Genomic DNA, 22,251 nt, shown 5'->3' with positions numbered 1-22,251 from the left:
CCACCGTGCCCAGCAAAATGTCAGAATCTTTTGAAAGATTTTTAATTTAATTTTAATTTTTTTACTACCTTAACTTTGTATGGGATTCAGTATAGTAATTTTGGATATCCATATTAAAATAATGCAGGTTCTCCTGAACCATTAAGGGAAGATACCTATAAAAAGCAATCCACTACTCAAGGGATCCTGTCTCTGTTGTTACTGTAGAATATTTGATAATATCCCTCTTTATGGAACCATTACTTTTGTCTCCCAAAACTAAACTCACTTCTGGAAGGTTTCCTGCCTTGGTTTCTGTGTTATCTGACTTCTGTGGGCCTTAAATATGAAGTACTTAAATATGAAGTACTTAAATATGCAGTACTGGGATCTGCCTGCTCTGGCTCTTTCTTCTGCTCCCCAGTATCTAAATATCTCTCTTCTTGGTTCCCCAGTGTTCCCATCCTGCACAATTTGGATTCTGCCTTCTGTGTTGTTTCTTCAGTTTGAGTCTGTTCTATAAGACAGTATTTGTTGCACACTGCTGAGATCCTTCAGGGTAGAAGCCATTCCAGGACTTTCTGAATTTCCCATTGTTTCTTAATTCTTGTTGATCCATACTTACAGCTTGTTATCCATACCTACCAGAAATTGAGGGCAAGGAACTGAACCAGCCTCACTGGTGGTCTCAGCTTTATTTAACTTGGCTTCCACTCATGATGGGACCCTTTCCTTATGAGAATGAGCATTTGTTGGCAATTTCTGACCCTGTAGCTATTGGATAATTTTGATTTTATCCACATCTATTTCAGGATTGAAGATGTAAAGTGAGGTTTTTTTTTCCTTTAGCAATTATGTTTACTCTGATTTTTTATGGGGGTATTTAGGAAGATAAGAAAAATGATTATTCTGTATGCCTTCACTATCAGAAACTCCTAATACCTTTATTTTCAACCTAACTTTCACCTCATTTTAGATGTCTATTGCATGAATAGCATTAGCATTTGATTTTTATTTTTGAACCACCTGTTAGCTTGATTAGTAATAAATGATTACTTTGATTTTATTCCTTAAATTTCATCTCTAGTTATATTTTGTTTGACTTTGTTATAGTTTCATCTCTTTGCCTTTTCTTAATTTTCTTCTGACTTGTTTCTTTATACCAGATATTGAGTGTTCAGGATAGTTTGGCTATTGACTGGTTTATCTCTTCATTCTCAACAGCCTCCCTCAGCCTTCATTATCTTCTTAGTTTCTGGTTTCTCCATCTTGCTAACCATCATGATTAAAAATATTAATTCCCTACTAATATATATTACTTTTTTGTAAATCCTTTACTTTTCTATTTCCCTAATTTAAGACTTAGAGGATATTTTTACTTTCTGCTGTTTTTCATCCTGCTGCAATAAGATACAATTTTTAAAATTGTAATAAAATACATGCAACATAAAAATTTATCATTTTAATAATTTTTAAGTATGTAATTTTGTGACATTAAGTTGTTTTGAAGTGCTGTAAAGACATTACTACCATCATTTCCAGAACATTTCCTCCAAACTAATATTCTATACCCATTAATAATGATTCTTTATTACCATCCCCCTCCAGTTTTGGTAACCTGTATTATACTTTCTGTGTCTAGAAATATTGTGTGACTCATTTACTTAGCATATCTTCAAAATTCATCCATATTGAAGCATGAATCAGAATTTCGCTCCTTTTAAGACTGTGCAATATTATGTTATCTATTTGTAACACTTACATTTATGCATTCATCTCCTAGTGGACATTTGGTTTGTTTTCACCCATTGGCTATTGTGAAAAAGGCTGCTGTAAACACTGGTGTGTATATATCTGGTTGGGTTCCTGATGCTTTCAGTTCCTTGAGATATATAAAATGATACAAATAGGAAAAGAAGAACTTGAATTATCTCTGTCTGCTGATGACATGATCCTACACTTAGAAGACCCACAAAACTCCATCAGAAGACTTCTAAAACTTATAAATGAATCAGCAAAATAGCAGGATACAAAGTCAACTCTCATAAATCCACTGTATTCCTGTGCTCCATGATGAATTTGCTGGTAAATTTCCTTTTCCATCTCAAATTTCGATAATTTGAAAGTAATCGCCCTTTCTTTTGTTTAGTTTGGCTAAGGTTTTTATCAACCTTGTTTATCCTTTCAAAAAACAACTGTTTGATTGATCTTTTGTATTTTTATTCTTAATTTTGGCTCTGATTTTAATTATTTCAGGACTTCTACTGATTTTGGTGTTGGGTTTTTCTCCTTTTTCTAGGGCCTTGAGATACAATCTTAGATTATTTATTTGGTATCTTTCTAGTCTTTCAATGTATGAACTCAGTGCTATAAACTTTTCTCTTAGAACTGCTTTCATGTTGTCCCAGAGATTTTGATATGTTGTATCACTATTCTCAATTACTTACTTCTAAGATTTTTTTCTATTTCCCCCCTGATTTCTTCTTTTATCCATTATTCAAAAGTATAGTATTTAATCTTCAGGTGTTAGAGTGGTTTCTGTTTTTCATCTTATCATTGATTTCTAACTTCATTTCAATATGATTTGATAGAATGCAAGGTATTGCCTCTTTTTTTCGTATTTGCTAAGATTTGCTTTGTGAACCAAAATATGGTCTATTTTTGAAAATGTTCTATGTGCTGCTGAGAAGAAAGTGAATTTAGTCATTGATGCATGAAATATTCTATCTATGTCTATTAGGTCCATATTATTAATTATATTTTTTAGTTCCATAGAATCTTAGTTCATGTCTGGATGATCTATCTAGTGGTGAGAGAGGTGTGTTTAAGTTACCCAGTATTATTGTATCATGTTCTGTTTCATTTTCAATATTTAGAAGGGTTTGTTTTATATACCATTTTTATATACCATTGTTTGGGGCATAGATATTTACAATCATTATATCTTACTGTTGTATGATTCACTTAAACAGTATGAAATGACCTTCTTTGTCTCTTCTGATTAATTTTGGCTTGAAGTCCTCTTTATCTGATCTGAGAACACCTAACTCTATTTTTTTTTTTTTTTATGAGTACCATTTGTGTGGTATGTCTTTTCCCATCCAGTAACTTTCAGTCTGTGGATGTCTTTGCCTGTGAGGTGATTCTCTTGAAGATAGCATATTGTTGGGTCTGGGTTTTTTAATCCAATCTAACAACCTATGTCTTTTGATTGGAGAATTTAGACCATTTACATTCAGTGTTATTATGGAGAGTTGATTTTTTTTATTTCCTGCCATTTTATTTCTATTGTTTGAATCATACTCCATTCTCTTTTATTTGGCTATTATTCCAGTGTAGTTCCTGTCTATGCTGGTTTTCATTTTTATTTTTAATTTCTTTTTCATGAAATATTTCATTGAGTATGTTTTATAGTGCAGGCTTCCTAATTATAAATTCTTTCGTCTTCTGTTTATCATGGAAGGTATTTATTTCATCTTTAATTCTGAAACTTAATTTTGCTGGATATAGTATTCTTTCTTGGTTGGCATTCATCTTATTTTAGAGGTTGGTATATGTTATTTCACGCCCTCCTGGCTTTTAGGGTCTGGTGTGAGAGATCAGTTGAAATCCACATTGATTTACTTTTAATTTGGTCCAGACATTTTTCTCTTGCAGCTTTTAAAATTCTATTCTCATTCTGTATGTTAGGCATTTTCACTATAATGTGTCTTGGTGTAGATCTAATGTGTTTTTTTTTTTAATTTTTTTTTTTATTTTTTGAGTCCTATTTGCCTCTTGGATTTGAATTTCCATCTCATTCTTAAGGTTTGAAATTTTTCTTGATATTATTTCATTGAAAAGATTATGCATCTCCTTAGCTTGTATTCCAGAGCCTTCATCTATTCCAATCCTCCTTCAAATTGTCCTGTTGATGTTGTTCTAGATTTTTAAATATTCTGTTCCTGGTCTTTTCTTTGTGGTCAACTCTATTTTCAAGATTATACACTTTGTCTTTGAGGCCTAATACTCAATCTTCAAAGTAGTCTAATCTATTGGTGATGCTTTCATTGAATTTTTAATTTGATTTATAGAGTCTTTCATTTCCAGAACTTCTATTTGTTTTTTTTTTTCCAGAATCTGTATCTCTTTATTGAAGTTATCTTTCACTTCTTGTATTTTCTCGCAGTGTTCACTCCTTATGTTTTCTTTTAGCTCTTATAACAGTTTGAATATGAACTTTCTAAATTCCTTCTCTGACATTTCCTCCACTGTGGTATCAATGGAGTCAGTTGTTAAAGCATTATGGACTGTTTGGGGTGGTTTGCTCCCTTGCTTTTTCATATTGTTTATATGTCTACCCATCTATTGGGATAGTTCTCACTTCTTATTTTAAGCAAGGAACTATCTTTTGAACTCCTTTCTCTTAAGAGCCCCGGGTTGGGTGAATATCCAGATATTGATACTTTAAGTCAATGTGTGACCTCTGCTGATCTCAGTATCATCACCACTTTGAGAGATACCGCTGAACCCTATTTACTTCAGAGCACAGCCTTGTAATATTCAATCTCATAAGAAACAAAAAGTTTGTTGATATTGTTCTTCACAATATCCTCAAATTCTTCCTCAAATCTAAGCATATTGTAGTAAAATTCTGGAATAGGTAAAAAAAAATTGTTATTAAATTTAGCAAAATTGTTATAACCTTAAATGAGGGCTAAAGGAGGGGACAAGATTGAGGGAAAAATAAAGGGCAAAAAAGAAAAGAGTAACACACTAACGTAGAAAGGAGATATAGATGGGTATAGGTATTTGAGGTTAGTAGCAGATAATGCAAGAGGATGAATAAGGCATAAGTGGAGCAAGTATAAACTTGTGATTGCTATGGATTGCCATGTACCTGCCCTGCTTTACAGGATACTTTTCATTCTGGTGTAGATCCCAGTGGCTGTCTGTGGAAACAGGATCTATGATTATGAATTTTCTGTGGATGTTCTGTGGTGCACAAGTGTTCCATTGGCCTAACATCACTTTCTGGAGTACTGTAGTAAAGGGACTCAGGTGGTTAACTTGAGTTCTAGTTTCTACTGCCCTAAGTTGTGAACAATGGGTATTAATTCCCTCTGTTGACTATGAATGATGCAATGTCCAGCCAGTGTCCAAACAGTGCTCTTTCACTCACCAGTTGTGACCATGGGGTCGGGCTGGGAGCTGGGTAAGACTGGGAGCAGTTACTTTCTGTTGCCTCAGAACAGGCAGCTTTCCATCTTAACTGATCTCTCTCCAGCTATGTTTGTAGATGCCTTCGGTTTAAGTTTCCTTGGGTCTTCAAGGAACTCTCCTAGCAGACTTCTACCTGTGACTTCTTCCATCCCAGAATTGGATCTCTATGTTACTGAATATTCAGGCAACTTTGATCCAGAATGGCCCCATGATCTAGGGGACAGTCCCTAGACTTCCCACGGTGCCTCCCCCCAGTGTCAATGGTCAGGACAATGCAGTGACAGATTCACTTTCTTCTGCCCAGTGTCAAAGCTGCATAGGTGCTCGGTCATTGTTTGGGTTGGGTGGAAGCTGTCTGTGTACATCTTCTTTGGAAAAGGATCCAGTCAAATCTTTTGTCAATTCTTTTTCTTTTTTTAAAATTTTTTTAGTTGTCAATGGACATTAATTTATTTATGTATGTATTTATATTTATGTGATGCTGAAAATTGTACACAGTGCCTCACACGTTAGGCAAGCACTCTACCACTGAGCCACAACACCAGCCCCCTTTGTCAATTTTGTAACTGTTTTTTTTGTGTATGTTTCATTTTTGAGTTATAGGAGTTGTTTATATATGATTATATATGTTTATATATGATTTTAAGAAGACTACTTTTTTCTCCCCATTTCTCAATCTAGAACATTCAAGAACAACTTTTTTCTTGTTGGAAAGACAAGTGATTGTGAAGAACTGGTTAACAGTTCAAACTCAAAGTCAGAAGTAACAACAAACACTGATATTCATGACGTAAGATCCTTTTCAAAAATATAAACATTTTTGATATAAGATGAATTATAAGTTTTGGAAGTAAAAATGTGATTTATGATTAATGTTCATGGTTCCTTGTCCAACACACCAAACTCACACACAGACATATACCCATCATACCATTGTAAAAATCTGTCTCAAAACTTTCTATGACTTTTATTTCACACCAAATTTATGTATTTAATGTGTAAGTTTAGTTACAACTTACCATTTAAAATTTGTTACACTAAATTAAACATACTATTAGTTATATATTGTCACCAGCATAATAACATATCTGTGAAATTAGGTTTTGAATAGTATTACAGTGGAGAAGGATCCAAGAAAAATATATGCACCAATATTTGAAGTAAATATACACCTGAGAACTCCTGAGAGTTACTCTCCAGAAAATTCTGAAGAGGACTTGTATGAGTCTGACCAAGGCCCTGAAAAACGTATGACACGTGAAGAAGATGAAATGTCAGAAAATGAAGATAGTGTCAAAAATGACTCAAGTGAAGCACTTCTCCCAAAAGCCAAGGGACTGCAAACATTTTCTTACAACCTTGAAGACTTTATTTCAGGTAAGACAAATGAGACTTTAAAAATGAGGGGAAACATATTAATAGCTGAAAATAATACATGAGAGAAATTTAGTTATGTATTATCAGTTTATAGATTATTATTTTTATAAATTTTAAGTACCAAAAGTGATCAGTGAATGTGTAGATTATTTGTGGTACATATAAGTAATAACAATATATTCATTTTCATCTCAATACGTGGGCAATTTTGGGCATGGTGGCAAACACCTGTAACTTCACTGACTCAAGAGGTTAAGGCAAGAGGATCACAAGTTCAAGACTAGCCTGGGCAACTTAGTGAGAACCTATCTCGAAAGTATAAAGGGCTGAGGATGTAGACCAGTAGTAGAATCCTCCCCCCACCTCACCGCCAGGATTCAATTCCCAGTACCACACACACACACAAAGTCAAGCAGTTTCTCACTGAAGGGGTTCAAGGACTCTCTTCGTCAGGACAGACACTACCTGGAAGGAGAAGTAGCTTAGTGGTTGAACATTTGCCTAGCATGCATGAGGCCATAGGTTTCATCTCCAAAACAGCTAAAAAAATATATATATTTTTTTAAATTTCAAACTCCTGGACTCCAGAATTGGGCTGGGGCGGGTGGGGGGCGGGGGGCGCTGCTTGAATACTGCCTTTCAGATGACCTCTGCAGTTCATTCTTAGGCTATCTGGAGAACACTGACATATAGTAAGTTGTCATTTAGCTGTTATAAATATCAATCAATTTTTAAAAATTCTCTCTTTCTTTCAATGGAAACCACACAGAAACCACGATTAGTTTGGAGAATAAACATATCTATGACGAGTAAGTATTAGACATTTTTTGACATTGAGTAATTGTATTTTGTTAATTACTATATTCTCTTGAAATATTCTTTTATTTTTTTTACTCTCTCAGACTTCCAGAATTTCCTACAAATCTCTTTGTAGATCCCAACAGATTAGAGTTTTCAATAAAATTCCAAAATATGGTGGCTACTATGGAAAACTGTATAAGTAAGTATTTTAACAGTTCAGTCTTCTTTGGCAACACTTGCTTAAATTTAAGCATCCAATGCTCTTACTCAGAGATGTGGCAGACATAGAATAAGAAGATCATAAATTCAGTGTTGGGCATCAACATGAATTTAGAATTATTTGAGGATGTGTGAAGCACCCATATAGCCACAGAGTACATAAAAGCTAAGAATTGGGAAAATAACTCAAGGCTTGAATTTTTCAGTAATGCATTATAAAATTTCATGACACTTATCACAAATAAGCAGTATCTTTTATGTTATAGCATAAGATACTTTAAAATAATTCTTTTCTGTCTGCATGTACACAAATTGAAATTACATGGTAATTACTTAATTCCTAGCCTGACCAAAAAATTTGCAAAGATTTTAAAACAGCTCCTGAAGTGTCATGTTTGTTTTCCAGTCACATGACCACAGTTTGCTGAGTTCAGATGGAAAAAAAATCCTTTTTCCAGTGGAAGCTGGTATTTCATGCTTTATTTGATTTCTTTTTTTGTAAGCCCCAGGAATTCAATCTTTTTCACTGTGCTTTGCAACTACCACTACCAATTAAATTTCTGCTTTCTCAAAAACCGAAATGCAATCAGCATGTCCCTTGAAATCTCATACTTAACGTTTGCATTGTATTAAGATGAAACATGCAAATCACAAAGTTTTACTAATTCTTACACAGTCCATTGTGAATCAGCTTCATAGTAGTTTCTTGCTGAATAAAATCCAGAGATGTCATCATCATTGTACACTTCTAGACATTAAAGACATTGTGGGTGCTTGTTAAGATGTCTCCCTGTCCCAGTATTTTCCTCAGTAGTCTGTGGATTTTTCTGCTGCCTTCTAGCTTTCAGTATTATAGATTAGAAATCTGATCTTACTGTGATTTACCTTCCTCTGGGTAAAATTGTTATTTTAGCCCAGTGTTTTATTAGTTGAAGTTAGCAACTTTATTATAATAAATCTGAATACTGATCTTTCTTCAAATTCAGTGAGGCTTTTCAGTATGAAGAATTAAGTTTTTCATCAATCTTTTCACATGTTCCATCTTTTTCTTTATTCTTCCCTTTCTTATGTTTAGATTTCCTGGGTCCTAACATCTGTCTGATCATTACCATTTCTCTTTTGCTTTGTTTTGATATGTTTTTATCATTCAAGGACAATGTTGAATGAAAGTGGTGGAAGAGGGCATCCCTGTCTTTAAAGGGAGTGCTTCCTATTTTTCTCCATTTAGAATGATGTTGGCCTTGGACTTAGCATAGTCCAAGCTTTTACAATGCTTAGCATAGTCCATAGCTTTTACAATGTTGAAGTATGATCTTACTAGCCCTAGTTTTTCTAGTGTTTTGAACATGAAAAGATGCTGTATTTTGTCAAATGCTTTCTCTGCATCTATTGGGATAATCTTGTTTTTGAGTCTATTGATGTGATGAATTATGTTTATTCATTTCTGTATGTTGAACCAACCCCATATCCCTGGGTTGAACCCCACTTAATCGTGAGGCACTATCTTTTTAATATGTTTTTGTATGTGATTTGCCAGAATTTTATTGAGAATTTTTATATCTTTGTTCTTGAGGGATATTGGTCTGAAGATTTCTTTCCTTGATGTGTCTTTGTCTGGTTTTGGATCAGGGTAATACCAGTTTCATAGAATGAGTTTGGAAGTGTTCCCTCCTTTTCTATTTCATGAAATAATTTGGAGTATTGGTGTTAATTCTTCTTTGAAGATCTTCTAGAACTCTGCTGAGAATCCACCTGGTCCTGGACTTTTCTTAATTTGTAGGCTTTCAATGGTGTCTTCAATTTCATTGCTTGAAATTCATCTCTTTAAATTGCATATGTCCTCCTGATTCAGTTTGGATAGGTCATATGTCTCTAGAAATTTGTTAATGTCTTCAGGATTTTCTATTTTATCAAAGTATAGATTTTCAAAATAGTTTCTGATTATCTTCTGTACTCAGTAATGTGCATTGTGATATAACCTTTTCATCATGAATTTAGTGATTTGAGTTTTCTCCCCTTTTCTCTTCATTAGCATGGCGAAGGGTATATCAATTTTGTTTTTTCAAAGAAGCAACTTTTTGTTTTTTTCAACTTTTTGAATTGTTTCTTTAGTTTCAATTTCATTGATTTCAGCCCTGATTTCCTGTGTTCTACTGCTTTTGGTGTTGATTTGTTCTTCTTTTTCCTGGTCTTTGAGATGTAATGTTAGGTCCTTTATTCATTGACTTTCTATTTTATTGTGATATAACCTTTTCATCATGAATTTAGTGATTTGAGTTTTCTCCCCTTTTCTCTTCATTAGCATGGATAAGCGTATATCAATTTTGTTTTTACAAAGAAGCAACTTTTTGTTTTGTCTTTTTTTTGAATTTTTTTTTTGTTTCAATTTCACTGATTTCATTTCTGATTTTAATTATTTCCTGTGTTCAACTGCTTTTGGTGTTGATTTGTTCTTCTTTTTCTAAGGCATTGAGATGTAATGTTAGGTCATTTATTTGTTGACTTTTTATTCTTTTAATGTACGAACTCAATGCAATGAACTTTCCTCTTAGCACTGCCTTCATAGGGTCCCAGAAATTTTGATACATTGTATCAGTGTTCTCATTTACTTCTAAGTCTTTTTTGATTTCCTCCCTGATCTCTTCTTTTATCCCTTCATCATTCAATAGCATGCTATTTCGTCTCCAGGTGTTGGAGTAGCTTCTATTTTTTATTTTATGGTTGATTTCTAGTTTCATTCCATTATGGTCTGATGGAATGCAGGGTAGTACTTCTATTATTTTGTATTTGCTGAGAGTTGATTTGTGGCATAATATATTTTAGAGAAGGATCCATGTGCTGCTGAGAAGAATGTGTGTTTGCTCAATGATGGATGAAATACTCTATAGATGTCTGCTAAGTCTAAATCACTGATTTTATCATTGAATTCTGTAGTTTCTTTGTTTAGTTTTTGTTTGGAAGATCTATCCAGTGGTGAGAGAGGTGTGTTAAAGTCACCCAGCATTATTGTGTTGTGGTCTATTTGAGTCTTGAAATTGAGAAGCTCTTGATGGTTGTATGTAGGTGCTCCATTATTTGGGGCATATATATTTACAATTTTATGTCTTGTTGATGTGTGATTCCCTTAAGCAGTATGAAATGTCCTTCTTTATCCCTTCTGACTACCTTTGGTTTGAAGTCCACTTTGTCTGATATGACGATGGAAATCCATGCTTATTTACGCAGTTCATGTGAGTGATATGTTTTTTTCCCAGCCTCTCACCTTCAGTCTGTGGATGTCTTTTCCTAGGAGGTGAGTCTCTTGAAGACAGCATATTGTTAGTTCTTTTCTTTTTTAATCTGATCTGCCAGTCTTACATCTTTTGATTGATGAGTTTAGACCATTACATTCAGGGTTATTATTGAGATATGATTTGTATTCCCAATCATCTTGGTTTATTTTGGTTTTTAACTTGACCTAGTTTCTCCTTTGATTGACCTTTCCTTTAGTGTAGTTCCTCCCTTTGCTGGTTTTCATTGTCTGTTATTTTTCATTTCCTCCTCATGGAATATTTTGCTGAGAATGTTCTGAAAGTGTAGGCTTTCTAATTGGGAATTCTTTTAACTTTTGTTTATTATTTCATTTATTATTTTGTTTTTATTTCATCTTCAAATCTGAAGCTTACTTTTGCTGGATATAAAATTCTTGGTTGGCATCCATTTTCTTTCAGAGCTTGATATATGTTATTCCAGGACGTCCTCCAATTGAGGGTCTGGGTCGAGAAATCAGCCCTGATCTGAATTGGTTTCCCCCTATATGCAATGTGATTTTTTTTCTCTCACAGCCTTTAAAATTCTATCCTTATTTTGTATGTTAGTCATTCTTATTATAATGTGCCTTGGTTTGGGTCTGCTGTAATTTTGTACATTTGGGGTCCTATAATCCTCTTGTACTTGATTTTCCATTTCATTGTTTATAATTGGGAAGTTTTCTGATATTATGTCATTGAAAAGATTGTGCATTCCTTTGGTTTGTATCTCCATACCTTCGTCTATTCTGATAAATCTTAAATTTGTTTTTTTCATGTTGTCCCATATTTTTGGGAAGTTCTGTTCATAGTTTCTTACCATCTTCTCTGTATAGTCAACTTTATTTTCAAGAGTATATATTTTGTCATCATTGTCTGAGGTCTGTCTTCCAAGTAGTGTAATCTGTTAGTGATACTTTCCACTGAATTTTTAATTTGGCTTATTATTTCCTTTATTTTGAGGATTTCTGCTTGTCATTTTTTTTTCAGAATCTCTGCCTATTTATTGAAGTGATCTTTCATTTCCTCTATTTTCTCTCTGATTTCATTCCTTATTCCGTCTTTTACTCTGCAGATCAGTTTAATTATGTACATTCTAAACTCCTTCTCTGATGTTTCTTCCACTGTGGTGTTGATGGATTCTGTTACTGGAGTATCTTGATTTGTTTGAGGTGAATTACTCCCTCGCTTTTTCATGTTATTTGTATGTCTACCCATTTAACAATATGGATCTGAGGCAGTAGAATTTCTGTCCTGTGGACGGAAGGATTCCAGTACCTCACTGTTTAGGGGGACACGAATAATGACAATAATCAGTGCAAACAATATACAGCATTAAACCAAATAATTTCTACTATGACATCTACAATGTTAATTATCACAATAAACAGAATTGATAGGGTCAGTTATTGCCTACAAAAAAACAGCAGTTTTGCAAAAGGGTTTATAATTTCAAATAGTAGGCAGGGAGAGAACAGAAGTGATATTGTATGTGATGATTACAAAGGAAGAGGAGAGAAAAAGAAGTAAAAAATTAAAGGAAGTGTGAGTGAGAACAATGGAGATTGAGTGTTAGCAGAAGAAAAGAGAGAATCAAGGGAAACAAGTCAGAGAAAAAATGTATATATAAAGTAAAAATTAAAAAATTTAAAAAATAAAAGATACTGAACTAAAATATCAAACATCCTAGTTCACAAAAAACTAATCCATTAAAAATAATTGGCTTCAAAAATGCTAGAAATTTTAAAAAATACATATGAATATGTATAAGTGTCCATGTACCATTAAGGTCACAATTAAACAGAGAAAAAGAATAAAATAAAAAAAAATTCAGATGAAAAGTTAAAGAATTCTTTCCATTTTAGTTCAAAAGATTTCAGCTTCTCTTCTCAAAAGTTTTAGGTGGGGTCAACCAGAGCATGATGCTCCTCCACCCTTTGGACTGCTGGAGTAAGAGAGGTAATCCTGTAGGTATAATTCCTGGAGACAGGGTTTAGGCCTAGGTGGCTCCAGGCACTTCCCCAAATGCCAGTTGGTCTAGAGATTTTAAATCAGTGTATCTCCAGTGCCCAGTATTTGCTGGTCCACTCTGGAAGCCTGCATCCCAGGGAACTTTCTTGGGTTCTACTCATGTGGTAGGGAATTTTTAATTCCCTGCATCACCTTCAGACCCCATGTTTCCTTGTCTCAGGTTCAGTCTCCAAATAATCTCTCACCCCTGCCCTTCTGATATCCTGGCCAGATGCATCTCTCCCAGGAGGTCCTGCAAGCAGTTGAATTGGGTGTGGGGGTTAGAGCTAGGTGGGTTTCCACAACCAGTTGTCCCCTATGTAAACATCTCTCCACATTTGATTTTCTCATGGTCACTTAGCACACTCTATGTTGTGCAGTGTGTGTTTACTGGGCCTGTATTTCAGGCCAAATTTTTACCAGGTATGGGCTCCCTTAGCTGCTGGCCATTGAGCCCTGGCTGCAAAATGTTTCCTTCCTTTGTCCTCATCATGCTGTCCAGAGAGATGGCGGCTTCTTTCCTCAAACATGGATATTGTGCAGTGCATCTTTAAGGTAGCAGGGCAATGTCCTTGATCTCTAAGTGCTCTGTACCGAGACATATCTCAGGTCTTCCACAAATTCAGGTTCCTTTAATTCTCTTATCCCTCCACTATGCTCATAGAGGGGACGCTTTGAATGATATTTTCAGCCTGGCTGCAGCAGTGGCTGTGCCACTGGGGATTTTTTCCTTATTTTATCTTATCCAAACTCCTGTGTCCTCAATCTGCTTTGAATGTCCAGTTTTAAATTCCAGTAAAGTTCCCCCTTTTTTCTTTGCTCACCCACCGTGTGGAGAAGCTTCCTGTCTGCTTTCTTGGTTTCACATGTTGGAGCAGCCAGGAAAGCAATGTACTCTATTCTACCATCTTGAAATTCCCCTCTCATGTGTGTTTCTCTGTGTGTGTATATTTACCTTGGAAGTAACCAAACATTTAAATACCCCATCATTTCAACTACCCTTTTATAACAACTGTTTTCCTTCTGTACTTAAACATATGTATTTATGTATTAGTCAAATTTATACTTAAAATGTTATTACTTAGCATTATATCATAGACATTTTCCAATTCCATATGTATATGTTCTCCTAATCGTAGACATGGTTTTAAGATATTCAGTGACACTAATTTACCATAGTATACTTAAACATGAATACAATATTGAACATGCTATTTGTTTACAATATCCATTTACTATAGATAATGATGCCATTAACATCTTCTGGCACATGATTTATGGTTTCTGTTGAATCTTCTTTTGGAATAATTCCATAGGAGTGAAATCCTTGGGTCAGAAATCTTTTTATTGGGGCTGGGGAGATAGCTCAGCTGGTAGAGTGCTTGCCTCGCAAGCACAAGGTCCTGAGGTCGATCCCCAGTACCACAAAAAAAAAAAAAACAAAAAACTTTTTATTGACTTATAGGAGTATTTTTTAAAATCTTTCTAAAAATGTTTCCAAAAATTTGTTTGCCTTAATTTTATGGTGATATTTTCCCATGCAGAAAGTAATTTTTAAAGAATAACATTTTAAGAGCCTTTTAAAAAGACTTCATTATATAGTATTATAGTTAGAGACATCTTTCCAATCATCATATCATAAAAACATTCTCACACTTGTTTTCTAATTCTTTTATGATTTCATTTTTATACTTTTATATTTGAGGACTAAACCAGCACTACAAAAAAAATGAGTGAATGAATATTTGATAGCTCTGAAATTTGTCATATGGTGTGAAGTAGGACCTCACTTTTAATTTTTCCCTAGATGACTAAAGACCTATCAATCACACTCATTTATTGAATAATTCATTCATCATCCCTATTGATTTGAAATGCCACATTTATCATTATTGTATTCTAGTATTTTTTAAAATTATTTCTGGTCTTCTTTCTTATCTTAGTTGATCTATCTTTAACTTACATACCATATTATACTTTTTAAATTATTATGTTTTTAATATTTGTTAGTAGTCCCCACTTTTGTACCATTTTCCCTGAGAAATTTCCTAGTCCAAGGATATTTATTTTAGTCTTTGAACTATGATATAATATTACTGTTACTTATTTTGTTGCTCAAATAATTCCACCTTTGTTTTGGATGAACAGTTTTTTCCAATTGGTTCCTGTGCCCTTTCAACATACCTCCACCTGCTTTTGGTGACGGCTTACATAGTTTCTGTCACTGCAAAATACTTTAGGCTTGCTATGCTTTGGACATGGTTTGAATTTCCTGTAAGATGCTACTGGGAGTTGGTGGAACTCTTACAAGATGGGTTCTAGTGGGAAGGCTGAAAGTTATTGGGGGAATGAAGTCATTCTCAGCCCTCTTGCTAATTTTTGTGTGCTTCTTTGAGTTCTCATGATTGGGTTATTATACCAAGAACAAACTTTGTCCCTCCTCTGCTCCTGATTCACAATGTGACTGTCTGCTCTGACATGTGTTCCTGCAATTGCCATCTACTATGATGTGATGCAGCCCTCATGTGGCACCAGGCCGTTAGCTCCAAACCTGTGAGCTAAATAAATCTCCTTTTCTTTATAAGTAGCCTATCTCAGGTATTTCATTTTGGTAATGTAAAACCGATTAATACCAAGCTCATCTTGTATTTTTACTGCCCCAACCATGGAATCAACCATTTCCCCAAGAAACGTTGCATCTTTTTATTAGAGAATGAAATTTAAGAAATTAGCTATAGATGCTAGATGTGCTCATTGCTACAGAAATGTCACTACTTCCAGGCCCATTAGTGAAAAGATCTAGAATATATATGTCTGTATGCTACATTAACACTCTCTCCATCTCTCTCTCTCTCTCTCTCTCTCTCTCTCTCTCTCTCTCTCTCTCTCTCTCTCTCTCTCTCTCATACACACACACACACACAAAACCCTAATATAAGTTCATATTGATATATATGACATCAATACAACATACACACACACACACAAAAAAAAAACCCTAATATAAGTTCATATTGATATATATGACATCAATACAACATCTTATTCTAGCCTTCTCCCTTCCCCTATATGTAATGTCTTCCCTCTGGCTGTGAAAAATCTGACTCAAATAATCAACATTATAGTTATTTATTTGTTATACCTGTAAAGTGATTTCAGATTTAGTACTCTAACTTCTGGGAAAAACAAATATGTCAGCTAAAGTACAGTGTTTGCATACAGTTCATCTTCTTTTCTTATCTAACTCTATAGTTTTTAGTCTAGAAACTACTTTCCAGAGTTAGGTCAACTCCTTTCCCACCCTCTTCAGTGAATTATGTAGTTCATTTTTAATATAGTTAAATTAATTTGTCACAGTCTATATTCCATCTCAAGCTCTCTAAACATCCTGACTGATTTTTTAAAATTTGCATACCATAAAACCTAGTTTTATGGACTTTGACAAATGTACAGTTGCATATTCACCATCATAGTTCTAAACAAAACAATTCTGTTATTTGCAAATTCCCTTGCATAGTCACTTTCCCTCCCTTGCCCCTTATTTCTGGCAACCACTAATCTGTTTTCTGTTCCTATTATTTATTCCAGAATGTTATATAAATGGATATGTAGCCTTTGGGGTGTAGCTTCTTTCATTGAGAAAAATGCATCTGTAATCCACATTGTTTATATGAATTCACACTCTCTTTTTATTGCCAAGTTATATTCTATTATCTGGATCTACCACAGATTACTTATCCATTCACATCTAGGTTATTAGTAGTTTTGGGCAGTTATAAATAAGCCATACACATTCACATATAGGTCTTTTGATGAACATAAGTTTTTCTTTTTTGGGGGGTAGAATTGCTGGGTCATATATTAAGTGTGTGTTTAATTTTTATGAGAATTGCTGAACGATTTTGAAAAGTAGTAACATTATTTTAAATTTCTACTAAATATTTGAGTTTCTTCTTATCCTTGTCAGCACTTAATGTTGTCAGATTTTTTTAAAATTTTGGCCATTCTTATAAGTGTGTAGTGATATGGCAGTAGTTTTCACCTCACTTGTTTATTATTATTCATCTTTTCTTACCCTAATTTACCATCTGTATATTTTCTTTCATCAAATTCTCCTTAGGTTTTGGCCTATTTTTTCAAAATTGTGGTAATAGTCTCATTATTGAGTTGTGAGAGTTCTTTGCATGTAATCTAGGTCAAGTGCTTTCTCAGACCTATGAGTTGCAAACATTTTCTCCCAGTCACTGCCTCATCATCTCATTCTCTTTCATAAAACTAAACTTATATTTTGATAATGCATAGCTAGCTCATCATTTTTTTATTTTATGGATTATGCTTTTGTTTCTAAAAACTCTTGCCTAACTCAATGCCACACTAATTTTCTCAAAGGTTTATAGGTTTGTGATTTATATTTGAGTGTAGGATCCATCTTGAGTTAATATTTTGTGTAAGATACAAAGTACAGGTCAAGGTTTTTAGTTTTTGTTTTTGTTTTGCCTATGGAAATCTAGTAGCTCAGCTAGATTTTGAACTTCTTGATGATAGAGGCTGTGTCTTCTAGTCTTTGTGTACTCTTAATCATATAATATTCTCCACAGAACAGACATATTTCAAATACTTGTTAACTGAACAATTTTGTTACTATTTTAATAGAAACTATTTATGCCCTCCTTTACCACTACCCAGTTATCTGTGAATGATTCTTCTGCTTCTATAATGTTAAATCTAAAACTTTACACCTATCCTTAAATTCTATTGGTATAGATCGGTGTACTGTCTAACCTTCATAATAAATCAATATCAGTTTTTAACAGTTCTAGATATCATGAATAACTTCAAAGTGCTTCTTTCAGTGGGACTTCTGAAAATATTAACTTTCAAATTGTATGTTTTAGCCAAAATTACTCCTCTTTACCAAGATCCCCGCCTGTCTATCTTTATCAATTGGATTTCAATTATGAATTTATCCAAAAATACTAAATGGCCAGATTGTCAGCTACTTTTTGAAATGGATACTGCCTATCAAAATAAAGTAAGTTGGGGACTGAATTGGAATAAATTTTATTCCATGTTTGCATTATATCAAAATGAATCCTAATATTACATATAACTATAATGAATTTTTTTTAAAAAAAGAACAGTTAACCTCAGGGAATGTTTGGTTTAAGGAGTAGAAACCCACTGAAATCCTTAGATGAAAGGGATTTATTGAAAATTAAGAGTATCACCATTTATGGCACTTGGAGAATCATTCCCATCTTATCTCCTCATTTGTCTTTCCTTTAATCTCTCATTCATGCTCCCCACAGTGAGCGTTCTCTTCTGTGGCTCCTACATAAGATCATCTTGCCAAATATTGACACACCATTATCCAACTCTTTGTTACTATCTAACTGGATATTTTTCTCCAAATTCATAAGAATCTAATTGACTCAGTTTGGATCATAATATTCAAATTAACTATGTCTTGGAAGTTGGATGAGGTCACATGGTATTATAGGACTTGGCTTCTCTGGGACTATGTATAGAGCATATACTCTAAAACAGGATGATAAGAAAATAAATGATCTTTCCAGTAATGGCTCAAAGTAGCATATTAATTATAAAGTTAAATAGCTGAATAAACCTTTCCATAAAAGTCAAATATTAGTCATCTAAATTTCTTAAAGTCTTATGTTTCCATCATATTTTTATATTTAATAGAGGTTCTGAACAAAATGAACCCACCTAAGTTTATTATTTTATATTAATAAGAACTATTAGCTTCTCAGGTCATACTTTTTTCACTCTTACAATAAAAATTCAGACTTTTTAATATTTTTATTTATAGATTGTGAGTCTCCTGACTATAATTGGTGATTCAATGGGCCTAGTTAATGTTTACAGCCACAAGTTTCTAAAATATTGTACCATGGTTGAGAAGGCCAAAATCATGAGTATGAAAATATCAACTTTGGAAGAATTAACTTCAGCACAGTTTAAATCTATTCTACATAATTTCCAAAACTTCTTTAGATATGTGTTGACTATGACCATTGAGAAGCGAATTGGTATTTTCAATGTTATAAGTTTTGATTATCAATCAGAATGCTTACCATACATTGAAAACATCCTGCAGATGACCCATGACCTTTTGCGATCTGTAATTGAGAAAAAAAGTACAAAACTATTGGAAGTAAGTATTTTGAAAATTCCTCTAGTATAAGAATATTTTGAATTGGTAGATTGTAATTTTAAAATGTACACTCAGAAAATAAACATGCTAAGTATTATCCTCAGAAAATTCTAAAGTACTAGTATTATATTTGTTTAAATGTTTGATTAAATATTGCTCCCTCAAACACTTTCTCTGATCACCACATCTAAAATTGCATCACATATCACTTTCCACCTCCTTTCCCCCTGTTTTGTTTTTATAGCATGCTTTACCACCTGCCATTAAGTTATATATTTGTCCTTCACCAGAATGTAAGTTCTATCAATTATGGAGTATCTTTGAATAAAATGCACGTACCACATTTCAATGTGTATTAGGACTGTTTTTTGTTTGTTTGTTTGTTTGTTTGGTTGGTTTTGGTTTTGGTTTTTTTGAGGGGGGATCCTCTGGGAGGGCAGGACTCCTCTGAAACCACAGAGTTGTTTGGAGCCTCTGGAGCTTAGAAAGTATAAAAACTTGGGAGCACCTAAAATATGCTTCTCCATCATTTGTTATTCCTACCTATCACCCATGTAAGTTTCTAGGATAAATCTGGATTTGGATATAACAGCCATTGTTTACACAAGCATTCTCAAATTGTGCCTCAGACCTGCTTAAAGATATGAATTTATTATAATAGCTACTATTTTTTATTTATTCAATCAGCCCACAAATATTTCTTAAACCATTATTATATGCTAGACATTGTATAATATGAGAAGGATAGATTCATTCCAGCACTCATAAAGTCTAATCTAGAGAAAATACTGACAGAAGTATCTAACATAGCCTAGTTGGGGTCATGGGTGACTTTCTAGAAAAAAATCTTAACATCCAAAGGAGAAGTAAGAGTGATGTAAAGACATTGGGAGGAAAGGGAAGAACATTGCAGGGATACATTCATTTAACTTAGATTCAGTTGTATATGACAGAAAACAAAAGATGACAGTGACTTACACAGGTAGAAACCAATTTCTCTCTTAGGAAGAGTTAGTACAAAGAGAAACACCCTAGGGATATATCGTACAACGGCTGCAGGAAGTCATTAGGAGCATTGGTTGCTTCTGGCTCATCTCTCTGCCTTTGCCCAAGTGTAAAACACATGCATATCTCTAAGACAGCTGTTGTCTGCCTGACCCTCATATCCTCATTCCAGGGAAGAAGGCAGCAAAGAATCTCCCAATTCTACTTTTAAGGATGTTTCCCAGAAGCACTCCACACTTGGGCTTTATGTCATAAAGCTCAACTTAGTTGTTTGGATACATAAGGGCTAAGTACTATCATTTTATTAATTGCTTTCAGGATGTTCTGTAGATCATTTGTTCTTTTCTTCCTCTCTTACTGTCTTCCTTTAGGGTTAACTGATTTTCTCTACAGGTATTCTTTGGTTCCTTTGTGTGCCCCCACCCCTTTTTGATGAATCCCCTTACAAGAATCCCTGTCTTGTAAGACAGGTCTGATGGTGATTAATTCCCTTATCTTTCCTTCATTTCTGAAGGACAGCTTTGCTGGGTTCACTATTCTTGGTTGTCAGTTTTTCCTTTCTATTTTTCTCTTCTCTTTCTTGTACCTCTATGGCTCACATAGTACTATTTTGATACCCCATAAATCCTGCAGTATTTCTTCATTCATTTTTATTACTTAATCTCTTTTTCTTTTGACTATTTTCAAATAACTTGTCTTTGAGTTCATGGTTCTTCTGTTTTATTAGTTCTGTTCATGTTATTGTATTTTTCATTTTTATTGTATTTTTTGACTGTAGCAATTCTTTTCAAACTTTTTTTCAGATTTCTCGTTCTGATCAACTGTTGTTTTTATTTTGGGTGTTTTGTTGCATTTGAATTTCATTAAGAGGTTTTTCTGTTTTTTTTTTTTTTTTTTTTTTTTAGTTCACTGAGTTTTCTTAAAACATGTATCTTTAATTTTTCATCAGGCAGTTCATTCATCTCTATTTCTTTAAGGTCAAAGATGTTTTATTTTGTCCTTTTGGTCATGTCATGTTTCTGTTTGTTTTTAATCCCTGTGGCCATGGATTGGTATCTGCACATTTGAAACCATGACTTTGCAAACTGACTGTCTGGAAAAATTCTTTACCAGTCAGCTAGTTCAGAGATTCTGGCCAGGCTTTCTGGCATAGGCCATGGGTAAACTTGCTGCTGCCATACTCTGGGGCTGGCTTAACTGGTGCCTGAGTCGGCAAGTGAACCTAGAGCCAGGATCCACTTGAGGGAATTTGTTGATTTGGTCTCCCAGAGTGGGCCTGGAACTTGCATCTGCAAGGGTTGACTTAAAACCTGTGACCATTTGGGACTGTTTTGACACCAAGGCAAACCTGGGACTCTTGGTATAGGCCTGATGCTGAGGACTGTGTAGGGCCCAGGGTGCTGAAGTCAAACCAGTCTGGTGGAGACCAGAGACCAAGTCTGGCTCCACATGCCTGAAGTCTGGGGCTGTGAGGTCTGGCCTGGCATCAAGGTGGATCTAGAGGTTCAGTTCCTGGGTAGTTAAGGACTCTGGGGGTGTTATGGTTTGGATATGAAGTGCCCCCACCTGAAGCTCCTGTGTTAATGCAGGATGTGAAATGATTAGAATATAATGACAGCTATAACCTATTCAGTGGATTAATTCATTGGATAGATTAATAATTTGAATGGACTAACTGAGTGGTAACTGTAGAGAGGTGGGGTGTGACCTGAAGGAATGAGGTCACTGAAGGCATGTCTTTGGGGTTATGTTTTGTCCTGGTGCCTTGTTCACTCTAGGCTTCCTGTCTGCCGTGAGGTGAGGCGCTTACCTCCACAATGCTCTTCTACCATGATATTCTGCCTTAGGTGAGACCCCAAGCAATGTGTCTGGCTGATCATAGACAAAGACCTCTGAAACCCAAATAAACTTTTCCTCTTCTAAGTTGTTCAGGTCATGTATTTTAGTCACAGTGACATGAAGCAGACTAACACAGGGGACCTGCCTGGTGTTGGGTTTTACTATGATGGGCTCAGTATTAGAATCCAAGGCAAAGTACAGAGTTCATTTCCCCCCATTTTCTTTAAGTGGACAGTGGCTCTCTCTTGGCTGCTCTGCGTGGGGTTGGGGATAGGATATGCAGATAACATAGAACTAAGCTCTCTATCCTCTTTAATTGTCTATGCCTAGGTATTGTGACTTCATACTTAGCACTTG

At 34.5% G+C, this 22,251-nt stretch overlaps 1 protein-coding gene across 1 annotated transcript in view; it reads left to right on the top strand.

Moving 5' to 3' along the window:
• DNAH14 (dynein axonemal heavy chain 14) overlaps positions 1-22,251 on the top strand; it is a gene marked incomplete at its 3' end in the record, with an annotated part of 400,436 nt that overhangs the window by 79,088 nt on the left and 299,097 nt on the right. Inside the window, exons 11-16 of the mRNA XM_079107288.1 lie at positions 5,863-5,971; positions 6,282-6,558; positions 7,328-7,367; positions 7,461-7,558; positions 17,771-17,907; positions 18,706-19,050. Of these exons, the coding sequence (XP_078963414.1) occupies positions 5,863-5,971; positions 6,282-6,558; positions 7,328-7,367; positions 7,461-7,558; positions 17,771-17,907; positions 18,706-19,050 (1,006 nt within the window). The remainder of the gene's footprint in view (positions 1-5,862; positions 5,972-6,281; positions 6,559-7,327; positions 7,368-7,460; positions 7,559-17,770; positions 17,908-18,705; positions 19,051-22,251) is intronic.

This window comes from Sciurus vulgaris (genome assembly GCF_902686455.1).
Source record: "Sciurus vulgaris genome assembly, chromosome: 12".
NCBI classification, from domain to species: domain Eukaryota; kingdom Metazoa; phylum Chordata; class Mammalia; order Rodentia; family Sciuridae; genus Sciurus; species Sciurus vulgaris.
The sequence above is the reverse complement of the archived record's forward strand: the minus strand, read 5'-3'. Positions and strand labels throughout refer to the sequence as shown.